The sequence below is a fragment of the Beta vulgaris genome, chromosome 4 (assembly GCF_026745355.1).
Source record: "Beta vulgaris subsp. vulgaris cultivar EL10 chromosome 4, EL10.2, whole genome shotgun sequence".
Taxonomy (NCBI): Eukaryota; Viridiplantae; Streptophyta; class Magnoliopsida; order Caryophyllales; family Amaranthaceae; genus Beta; species Beta vulgaris.
Window position 1 is genome coordinate 63,745,936 of NC_079205.1, and position 12,183 is coordinate 63,758,118.

At 33.9% G+C, this 12,183-nt stretch overlaps 1 protein-coding gene across 1 annotated transcript in view; it reads left to right on the top strand.

Moving 5' to 3' along the window:
- LOC104890010 (uncharacterized) overlaps nucleotides 1–12,183 on the top strand; it is a 17,183-nt gene continuing 5,000 nt past the window's right edge. The window contains exons 1-9 of the mRNA XM_057394180.1: nucleotides 1–166; nucleotides 4,752–4,921; nucleotides 6,111–6,311; nucleotides 7,388–7,550; nucleotides 7,903–8,089; nucleotides 8,202–8,338; nucleotides 8,797–8,810; nucleotides 10,626–10,752; nucleotides 10,871–11,040. Coding sequence (XP_057250163.1) covers nucleotides 40–166; nucleotides 4,752–4,921; nucleotides 6,111–6,311; nucleotides 7,388–7,550; nucleotides 7,903–8,089; nucleotides 8,202–8,338; nucleotides 8,797–8,810; nucleotides 10,626–10,752; nucleotides 10,871–11,040 — 1,296 coding nt within the window. The 5' untranslated portion in view covers nucleotides 1–39. The remainder of the gene's footprint in view (nucleotides 167–4,751; nucleotides 4,922–6,110; nucleotides 6,312–7,387; nucleotides 7,551–7,902; nucleotides 8,090–8,201; nucleotides 8,339–8,796; nucleotides 8,811–10,625; nucleotides 10,753–10,870; nucleotides 11,041–12,183) is intronic.

Sequence of the window (12,183 nt, forward strand, 5' to 3'; positions counted from 1 at the left end):
ACAAACAAAGATTGAGACTTGAGAGACGAGACAATAAAGATGAGTAGCGCAGGAAAAGGCAAAAAGGTGGTGTGTGTAACAGGAGCATCTGGGTATATAGCTTCATGGCTAGTTAAGCTTTTGCTCAACCATGGATACACTGTCCATGCCACGGTTCGTGACCTAAGTATGTAAACACTCTTTTGGCTATACTTTATCCGAGCTCGTTATTGTTCTGTTCAACTTATTTTTACTTGACTTAGGTCTTATGATTTGCATAATTAAGTTAAAAAATATAAGAAGCAAAAGTTTATGTACACATGACTGTCACACTCCATATGTGAATCAATAAGACATCAAGTGGAGTAAAGTTTGTTAGCAACTCCTCTTAGGGGTGAAGTTATGTTGGGACCTAAGAGGGGTATGACCCTTGCAGCCCCAACATAGCTTTGAAGAAAATCAATAGTAATTAATGGTTATATCTTGTTTTATAGGTAAATTGGTCTCCCTCAACAATCATGTTTAGAATTCTCTGTTAAACTAGCCCCCTCCACAACCAAGTTTGACTTCATCCATGAAGTCTCCTTTCATATTCCCGAGATCTTGGGATCAGCTTAGTATGTGTTAACTTTTGTGGTTGAACTCCATTAATGGAGTTTAGACAAAGAAATGGAAGAAACAGTAGAGAGAGGAGAAGAGGTGAGAGAAGGATAATAGGAGAGAAAACTAAAGACTACATTGTATTATCTTGATAAAAGTAAGTAGAATAGTACAACCTATCTTATTTATACTATTTACAATTAGTAATAAAACTAACACTAAGTAACTACAATAACTAAAACTGTATATTCCAACACCCCCCCTCAAACTGGAAATGGTGAAAAGTATTTCCAGTTTGAAGTGGGAAGTATTATGATATCATACAATGCGACGTGAACTGAGATCTACCAATCAACGTTGCTCTAACATGCCAACTCGAGATCTCGAAGATGCGCTACTCAAGTATAGAAAGACTTTTAGACATTCCAACTGCCAAGTTGTGAAGAAGTAGAAGAACCCCTTTCAAGCTTGAACAATCCATAACTAGTGCAGCAACAACAACCAAACTCACGTCATATTCAGTTCATTCACTTCATTGTGATGGATAATGGGTTATAAATGGATGTGTAGCAGCTGATCCACCATGAGTCAGGAGCATTACAAATTATCCACAAAATTAGAAATTGGAACAACCAACCAACGCTCCTGCTTGTGCGAAAGTACCCCAAACAAACATCAAGCACCACTTCAAAATCCAACAATCAAAACAACCAGTACAACAACCATATGCCATAAACCCACAACTCCAAGATGAAATAAGAAGACAAAAGAAGAAAGAGAATGAGAAATGAGAGTGAAAACGACCACTTCGGGCTTGAAAGAATCACAACTATGTGTGTCAAAATGACCATCTATTGGGTCAAAACAAGATCACAATGGATCATCAAGAAAGACCTCTAATGGGTCACAAAAGATCACTATGGATCACAACAAAGGCCACTATGGGCACAAAATAAGCCACTATGGGCAACAAGCCTCTATGGGCAAAATGACCAACTATGGGTCTTAGAAAGAAGCCTCTATGGGCGAAATTGACCAACTATGGGTCACAAAACATGCCTCTATGGACAGAAAAAGAAAAGAGAATTTGTATGGGTCACAAGAAAAAAATGGCAGGAAATTTGTGCACAGCAAGACATCATCATCAACAACAATGAAACACAAACAATTACCATGAGCATCAATTCTTAACCACCAAGAACAACCATTAATCATCATCACAACAACAGCAAGAAACCCAACACAACAAAAAAAATAATCCCATCATCATCACAGCAACAACACACCCAACACAACTACAACATTCAAGAAAACTCAGCATCCCAAATTCACCAATTAGCACCAAACTATCAAACATTACTCGCAGCAAAAAATAGTGAAAACGCAACAATCACCTAGAATATCAAAGAATCGCTTCGAAACCTCTTCTTTCGCCTTGTTCACTTCCATCAACTCATTACTCAGCTTCTCATTTTCTCTAACAGTCTCTTCTCTCTCTGTATTCGCCTCATGAGCGAGTGCTTTTTTTTTTTTTTTTCGATTTCGAGTTTTCTGCCGCAATTCTTGCTTTCCTTCTCGCGATCGAATTCGCCGAGTAATTCATTGAATTTCTCCACGAAAATTCCGGAATCCGATGGTTTTCCGGCGAGTTTGATTTCCTCCAGCGAAAGTTCCTCCTCCTCTACATCACTAAACACGACGTCGGATTATTGGCTTCCTCACCGGCCATGATACAAGAAATCAAGAACTGGGCAGATTATGCTTCTTAATGGTGAACTAATCGCATCTTCTGATTTTAATTTGAGGATTATCGATAATTTGAAAACCCTAGAAATGACACCCATTGTTCGAAATGAAACCCAAATCACCTTCTAAGTTCGAAATGCAAAAGAAACCAGAAGCTTAATACCAAAATCGCCAGAACTGGTCGAAAAATTTGCTGGAAAAATGGTGAACAAATTTTCGAGTGAAAATCGAACAATTAGGTCAAAATTGAAATGAATTTGACAAAGAAATCTTCGCGGAAATGAGCTCGAAACTTGAATGAAGGAGCAATTAATCAAAGACAATCAATCGCACAACAAACAACCACGAAATCGACCCAGGAATTTGAGAAAAATTTGATCAAAAATTGATCGAAAAATTTGGGGAAAAATGTAAAAAAAAAAATTGCGGAAGTTTGATGAAGAACAAAATGATTCAGGATACGCATCCCGCTCTGATACCATGTTAACTTTTGTGGTTGAACTCCATTAATGGAGTTTAGACAAAGAAATGGAAGAAACAGTAGAGAGAGGAGAAGAGGTGAGAGAAGGATAATAGGAGAGAAAACTAAAGACTACATTGTATTATCTTGATAAAAGTAAGTAGAATAGTACAACCTATCTTATTTATACTATTTACAATTAGTAATAAAACTAACACTAAGTAACTACAATAACTAAAACTGTATATTCCAACAGTATGAGTAGCAAGGGTGGGGCTTGGTGTGAAAAGGGTTTTACAAAGTTTTGAGTCGTAATACTAAGTCAAATGTATACTTCATCAGTTTTCCAAAGTTTTTTCTAGTTTGATCAATTTGTTACAATTAAAAGATTATAAATAGTAACAATAAAAGAAAAAGAAGGGTGTATAATAGATCAATTGTGTATAAACGCAGATGAAGATCTTTTGTAGGGGGGTATTATTAGGGATCTCGGTTTGCAAGGAGAAAAACCGAACTTCTCTCACATAAATGGAAGGATAGCTTCTAGCTAACTAGGGCGATCTTGATTCTTTATCTAATATGATTTCAAAAAAAAACTTGAATGGACCGAGTTCATAATAACTAATTGTGCACCGAAAACTATATGTAGTCAGTTTTCATTTGATATATATAGTTAGTTTTCATTTGATATAGTCAATTTTCGTTTGGTATAGTCAGTTTTTATATGATATAATCACCATTATGTAGTCATTTTTGTATGATATAGTCAATTTTCTGATATAATTCGCTTTCATATGATATAGTCGGTTTGTTTCTAATAATGTAGTCATTTTTTGTGTGATGAAGTCGGTTTGAGTGAACAATAAATTAAATTATTCTGAATCCGATCCACCCAAGACTTTTTTATATGATTTGGTGATCAATCTCAGATTACATATATACTTCCTCTATTCCAAAATTAATACAACACTTCTATAGGAAAAAAGATATACTATACCCGTACATACGACCACTCACAATAAACAACTTTTTATTTCCTTATTTTAACATACTTCCTATGTTTCTTTTTACTTGCAACCGTTTGACTTTCACGCTTGTCAATGCATAACTTTAACTATTAATATTTTAAATTATGGATAATTAAAGTTTATAAAAATTATATATTCGGAAAATATATATTGAGACGAATCTAAGAAGATCCCACGTGAAAATGTTTTTCCTTAACTATAAATTACTAAAGATAAACTAGAATTGGTGAATAATGTAAAAGTCAAACCACTACAAGTAAAAAGAAACGGAGTAAGTATATATTAACACAATACCCCACTTCAATTATTCCAACTTCCTCCTAAATCACCGACTTGAAGTTATCGTTATCTAAAGCATCGACAATCATGGGTTCTAACCTCCTTATGTCACAATCATTGGACCTTCCCATTAATGTGAAACCCCTTAGCAAAAGGATAGTCTCCATTTAATATAGGTATGAAATTGCAAAACGAGAAGAATAGATTGAAAAGTTAGTAAAAAGTGATGTGAAAGAATGAGATGAGAAAACAGAAAATATGGAAAACCATAAGCGTCGATACTCTTAGACTCCATATGGCTACACGAGTCTACGGTCTACCTATTAACATATGTAGTCTTATGTCATTGCCTAAATAATGTATGTCTCTATGAAAAATAGTAGTACCATCTATGGTCCCGGGTTCAAGTATAACGATCTATTTATTTTGATGATAACAAGCTCCCCTAAAGCGTCAGATAAGATAACTAAAAATTGTAAATATTAAATGAATCTAAACATCAATTATACCAATTGACGCGTGATTTGCAACGCATACCAAAATTTATATCATTTCAGAAAATATATTTAATGCTTATCCAATGTTCCGAAACGTCCGTTAGCAAATTAAGAATAATGTAATGATAGTAAATTAGTAATTCCTAATGAATTTGCTTGTAGATGACCCGGAAAAAGTAGAGCATTTGATGGCATTAGAGGGAGCAAAGGAGAGGCTGCACCTATTTAAAGCAGATCTGTTAGAGGAAGGATCTTTTGACTCTGCTATTGATGGGTGTTATGGCGTTTTTCATACTGCTTCTCCTGTGATATTCAACGTCAAAGATCCACAGGTTCAACTTCATATACTCTATTTTCTCCTCTCTAATAATAATTACCTTCATTTAAGAATTCACTAGTGAATGTCCCAGGCGATGCTCTGGGTTGTTGCTTTTTGTAACTTTTTTTGTCAAGTTAGGAAAATTTGACGTAATGACATGATAAGTAATTGTATGATTTTTGAAAATAAACCCTTAAAAGTTTGTGGATGAAAGCAATAACTTAACTTTCTACAAGGAATTGAAGTAGGAGTTTATGTCTATAATAGTCTCTTGTTGTTATCATAAAAATGTTAGCTATCTAACTACTTGTGCAAATCTTTTAACGAGATATATTAATAAGACTTTATGATATATTTTATTTTAAAATACTAAACAACAGTGTTCTGTTGGATTGATGGTTAAGCTTCCACTTTTCATTTCAAAGGTCAAGTGATCAATTCCTTGTAACTACACACTATCCTTACAGGAGTGCCACGTGACACACAAACTTTGTTATGAACACCTTTAATATATTATCTATGTTTGGTACGTAAATGACTTCTAATTTTGTTTATTATTTGTGTTTGGATCATAAACAATTTAAAACTATTTTATCAAACGCCTATTAGTATATTTGGTACGTAAGTGACTTCTAATTTTGTTTCTTCTTAGCATTTGGATCATAAACAACTTTTTTTTTTTTTTGAGGGGAGGATCATAAACAACTTAAAAGTGTTTTATTAAACGCCTATCAGTATTTTATTGTAGTATTTTAACTCTGATAATGTTTTTTAAAAAAAATTCTAGTATATTTTTTGTTTAATTTATATTTAGTCTAGTCTGACGGTCTAACCAACTCATGAGTTCATTCATTATACACTCGAGTGTATTATGTGCATGGTACACTCAAAACTAATTATTGCTAATTTGCTCATTTGAAATCTTCTTTTTTTAGTACATTTTACTCATTTGGATGATTTCAATGAGCAATGAGGAAAAAAATAACCTTAAGTATATCATGCTCATTGTACACCCGGGTTTGTGATAATTTTTTTGCCATCTCATACAATAATTTTCTATGAATTCATACCTTTAGCTTATTTGCTTTTCCTAGTTTTTATACTATAACATAAAGTAGCAAAAGAAACCAATTGCAATTTTAAGGTTCAATTTTTTTCAGATGCAATCAATCATTCAATCTTAATTGTAATTGTAATTGTAGGCTGATCAAGTACTTGATCCTGCAATAAAGGGAACAATCAATGTTCTTACTGCCTGTAAAAGAGCTCAAACTGTAAAAAGAGTAGTTTACACATCTTCAGTAGCAACAGTTCTGTTCAGTGGTATCCCTGTAGCTCCCGATGTGGTGGTTGATGAAACTTGGTTTTCTAAAACACAGTTCAGCGATGTGTACCCTGAGATGGTATGTGTTCTTCTAATTGGATAACCTGCTTTGTTTTTATAATTTGACAATTCGGCACAATTAATCAACCAACTTTGATAAGCTTTTCTCAACATTATGTATAAGAAAACATATTCAAGTGAGATCTTGTTAAATTCGTCTCGATGCAAAAAGATTCCAAATATCAACTTTTGACAATTTTTGTGTGTGTAAATGAGCGACTATGCGCAATGATGTAGACCAGATTCGATTCCAGATCTTGAGTACTACTATTCACACAAGACTTTATCAACTAAGTTAGATGATGTCCGTAGTTTTTAGGACAATTTAATTACATTGTAGATTTATTGTGTGTTAGGTGGTTAAATAAAAGTGGCAACTAGATCAATAATCCAATCAAGTGAGATTAGCCGGGGTTTGGAACTGGGCAAGTAACGGATGCGTGTTGAACCATAACCAACTCGTGAATGGTGAAGCAATCAAGTTGGCCTAATATGGGGAATGCAACATTTTTGTCATTCTATTTTTCTCAAATTAACTAATTATGAGTCGGGCAAGCTATGACCGATTACTTGGTTCGAGTTAGATTAGACCAAGTGGACTCGGGCTAACTCAACTCATTGGTCACCTCTAATTCTAACCTAAGTCTCAATGCTAATATAATGGGCTACCTCGATCTAGTTCTAACCAGATAGCTAATATTCAATACATATAATTAACAAGGTTGAAATGTCTGTTTATTAATGTTATCAAACAAAGGAGTGGTTGTACATGCTTGGTTACTACATGATTCTTTTTTTTTTTTTTTTTGGTAAATAAGGACTTTCATTCATTACTACTAATCGTTCAAGCTATTACAATCCAACGTTAATTGTTCCATACAATAACTAAGGGGCGTGGGGAAAATCCTAGTCACAATACACGCCATATTAGTGGCCCTATATGCCTTGGCCATACTATCCGTTACAATATTAAATTGACAATTACAAATTTACAATGCTTAATCAGAGACCTCGGAAATACCCTGAGCCACTTCTTGCAAGCATTAAGACGTTACTACATGATTCAAAGTGATACTTTTGAGTTTTAATTTGCAGAAGTGGTATGTTACGTCAAAGATATTAGCTGAAGAGGCTGCATGGAAATTTGCTAAAGAGAACGAACTTGACTTGGTTGCTATAAACCCAGGCATGGTCATTGGTCCTATGTTGTCATCAAAGCTAAATGAATCCGTAGCTGTTATTTTTATCCTGGTCAATGGTTTGCATTTATATCCCCCTATCATCTAATTTTTCCATTTCGGCAGTAATATTTTTTTGTTAAAGAAAAATTGATATGAATAATCCCAACTTTTATCAATCTTTTTAAAATATTTTTATATTTTTATATTTATATTGTTTTATAATAATCTCAATTTTAGGTGGATAATACTTTCTCAGAATTGAGATTATTTTGAAAAGATGGGTGAAAGTAGGGATTTTTCACGTCAACAAAAATCTGAATAGCGAATTGTTAGATATTTGAGCTTTATTTAGTCGTCGTACGTGTTAGGAGTACTAGTTAGTTGTATGGTAGCTATTGATATATGATTTTTACTTAATTGAACTTTTAGGGGCACAAACATATATGAATGTGGCCTTACCATGGGTGCACATTCAAGATGTTGCGGAAGCTCACATTCGAGCATACGAGCTCCCTTCGGCTAATGGAAGGTATTGTTTAGTTGAAAGTGTGGTACATCATTCAGAGATTGTCGAAATGCTACGTGATCTCTACCCTACTCTTCAACTTCCTAACAAGTAAGTTTCTTCAATTACTTAAATCTTACTTTTTCTTGTCATTCCATCTATAATAATTGTAATTTTTTCTATCTCTCTTGTATTATAACATACTCGATTGGTTTTTAATTAGGTGTGCAGATGATGGACCACCAGCAAAAACATATCAATTTTCCAAAACTAAAGCGGAAAGCCTTGGGATTCATTATATTCCTATGAAAATCAATATCAAGGATACCGTTGAAAGCTTTAAAGAGAAAAAATTAATTAGTATTCCCTAATACTACTTGATTTGTAAGGATTAGAGACCTAATTCTTAAAGTAATTGAAGTGCAAGAAAAATTAAAGTTATAATTTGAATATCAAGATTCTTATACATATTTGGTATAGTTTTCGCATTTTTACTCAATTATTTGTACTTCTATGTTATGAGATCTTAAATAAAGAGTTTGCTTTTGGAAAAAAGAACCTTATCCATAATTACTATTTACTTGTTAGTGTGTTTGTGAAATTACTATAGTATTAAGAAGAGCTTGTCTTGGCGTCCAACCGTTTGAGTCTCTTAGGGGACTCAAACGGGGGTAATTTGGTCATCTTATGTGTTGGAAGATTTCACGCGCGTGTGGCTGACATTTGCTTGGTACCAATGCTAGGTTATAATGGTACCATTCTCCGAAAATATTGATACCTTGGTACCAGTTCTGATAATAATTTGATACCAATATCAGGTTATAATGGTACCGTTGTGTTTTTTTTTGGGTGTTAGAGTCTTTTTTGGACTCAAACCGTTGGTTACCAAGTCTTTCTCGTTATGAGTACTAATTATTGAGTAAAAGGGAGGTTTTGAGAGTGGATAAAAGTTCTTATCAAACTTTATGTGAGGTACATATACAAGTGCACTCAAGATATTGTCTTCCAAGGACGTCAAAATCCATGAATAATGACAATTTTTATTTTTATTTATATTTTTATAAGTTCTTAGGATTGTTTTTTTTATGCAAATAAGCTTTTAAGATTGTAAATAGGCATTAAATATATTTTCTTAAATAACGTTAATTCAAGAATTTATGACATAATCACACATTAATCGATGTAATTAATACTTATATATCGCTTAATATTTTCATTTTTACCTTTCTATAGAAATATGCATATATCATTATTCATTTTTTTTTCATTTTTTTGAGGGGAAACAATAACCAATAGCATTAACTAATGTCTAACTCCATCAAAGCTAAAACACCTTACGGAAAAAAGTTCACAAAAGTTTGTTCCACGCACTTCCACCCCATTAGATGGGTGGATTCTAGCAATAAAATGTGCAATTGTGAGCTTCCGTTTGTTTTTCATTAATACTCTTTCTATTTTTCATTTCTTTATCCATTTGTATTTTTTAACCATGTTTTAGAATTTACCCACTTGTATTACTTTTATTTTGGAAAAATATATACAATATCATCAATACTCTTATTATTTTAGGCCCAAATTCTATATTTTACATGTTCTCTATTTTCCTTAAAATATAACAAATCCACACCCTCTCTCGTCTAATGTGGCCCTTCCTTTGCACTTTGGTTTTTTTAATTGATAAGAACAATCGTCTAGACTATACTCGCGCAAGGTTTCCACCCAAAGGCCTATTATAAGCCAAATATCATCCACCCCCTTTCCCTTTAAATTCCAAGTAAATGCTTGGTATATGAGTTGAACCCCAAGACTTCTTTAAGGAGACGGGAAGCTCACCACTCAAACCAACTCCAATTTCGAAAAAGAGGTTCACCGTTGTTTGGGGGCTCCTTGCACTTTGGTTGGTCTTGGTGTCTACAATAGGTATATATAGAGATGAGCAATAGCGCGGGCCAATCTATCCAGCCCAGCCAAGCCTACCTCATGGGCTGTGTGGATCGAACCCACAAAAAGCTTGGTCCAGCCCGACTTGGATCATAAAATTGGTGGTTGGTCGTGGGACGAATATTTCGATCCCAACCCATGAAAGCCCGTTACTAAAGCCGCCCAGTTCGTAACACGAAACCAGTCCTGTCCGACAAATGTATATTTTAATCAAATTGCATATATCATAATTCTTTCGAATTCAAAAGTAATGAAATCATTCATTAATATTAATTGTTATATATATTTTAATTAATTTTAAAGGTTTTATGTAACAATAATGAATACTTAAGTCCAATGATTAAATAATTTGAAAAAATGAATAAAAAAATTTATTATGCCGGTCCACCAACCTAGTCCAGTCTGCTAGACCAACAAACTACAAGAACCGCTTCTCGAACCATGAAAACCGATATTTAACCTTTATGGACCAAGATTTTTCAGCCCGCGGACCGTTCTCCGACAGTAAATTTTACGGTTCAGTCCTGGACCGTGCAATCTCAGCGCCCCTGCTAAGGCCCAGGGTCTGGCACTCTGGCCCTCCTCCCATCCCACACCAGTGGGCGTCACTAGATAGATCAATTTAACTAATCTAGTTTCATCGTTTGATATTATCCGCATTTGAGACTTGTGGTTTCTTGTGACTTGTGAATTGTGAGACAGATAGAAAATGAGTGGAAAAATAGAAATGAAGGTGGTATGTGTAACAGGAGCATCTGGGTACATAGCTTCATGGTTAGTTAAACTCTTGCTTAACCATGGCTACACTGTCCACGCCACTGTTCGTGACCCAAGTATTCTTCTTTCTTTCTTTTATTTTATTCTTTCTTTTGATTGAATTTAGTATTACATATTGTAAATTATATGTTTCATAACAATCCCATTAAAAAAAAATAAAAACTTGTGTTTCAGATGATGAAGTAAAGATAGTACATTTATTGAATTTAGAGGGAGCAAAAGAGAGACTTCATTTGTTTAAAGCAGATTTGTTGGAAGAAGGTTCTTTTGATTCTGCTATTTCTGGGTGTCATGGTGTTTTTCATACTGCTTCTCCTGTTCTTTTCACTGTCAAAGATCCCCAGGTTAGATTCCCCTTCCCCCCTTTTGAATTGATTATTTGCCGTTTAGCGATAAGGGTGTGTTTGGTTAGACGAAAAACATTTAGACCCTGTGTTTACTTTTATTGGAAAGTACTCTAATTGTTTGAAATTTTTAATTCCTTATTCCTCTAACCCCCCTGAATTGATTATTTGCCGTTTAGCTGTAAGGGTGTGTTTAGTTAGACGGAAAACATTTAGACAATGTGTTTACTTTTATTGGAAAGTACTCCAATTGTTAGAAATTTTTATTTCCTTATTCCTCCAATAAAGGTTCATATCATTGGCAGTATGGTAGTAAGGGTAATTTTAGACAAAGGATTTGATGGGAAATATTTCTCATGGAAAATGATTGTTCATGGAAACTATTTTGTCAGTTTCTTTTTACTTGGAATAGTTTGCTTGCTAGTTTTTCAATGTACAACTTTAACCATAAATGTTTTTAATTACCGATAATTGAAAATTATAAAATTAGATATTTGGAAAATCTACATTGAGACGAATCTACCAAGATCCCTGATGAATATGTTTATCCTTAGCTATAAATCACTAAAGACAGACTAAGTAGAGTTTGTGAATTGTGTTAAAGTCAAATCATTGCAAGTAAAAACTAAAAAGAAACCGAAAAAGTATATTCTAGCGGAGAACGTAAATGATTATTAGTTTTCCTATGTTTGGTTTAGCTAAGAAGGGAAAATTTTGAGATGTTCGGGATGAGAGAGTGGAGGAAAATGGGTTTTTTTAAAAAAAAATTAGGAGGAAAATGTTTACACGGGGATAGAAAATTCTTTTCCACCTTAAAGTTTCCTTTTCAAATTCCTTGTCCAACCAAATAATGGAAAATGGGGAAAATTGTTTTCCAGAAAAACATTTTCGTCCAAACCAAACGGAGCCTAGATGAAAAATAAGTTTCAAGGTGCATTCTTGTTTGTTTGTGAAGTGGAGAGAAAAAGAAACAAGGAAATGGAGAGGAGGGGAAGATAGGTAGGGATTGGAAGGAAAACTGTGACATTTTTTCCTATTAAAAGAAGAACAATTCTTTGCAGCCAAACACAGCCGTAGTGCCTCAGTGGTGCTTTGTCTTAGACTTGTTGTGGGATTAACCTTGATATTGGATATTTGGAAAAA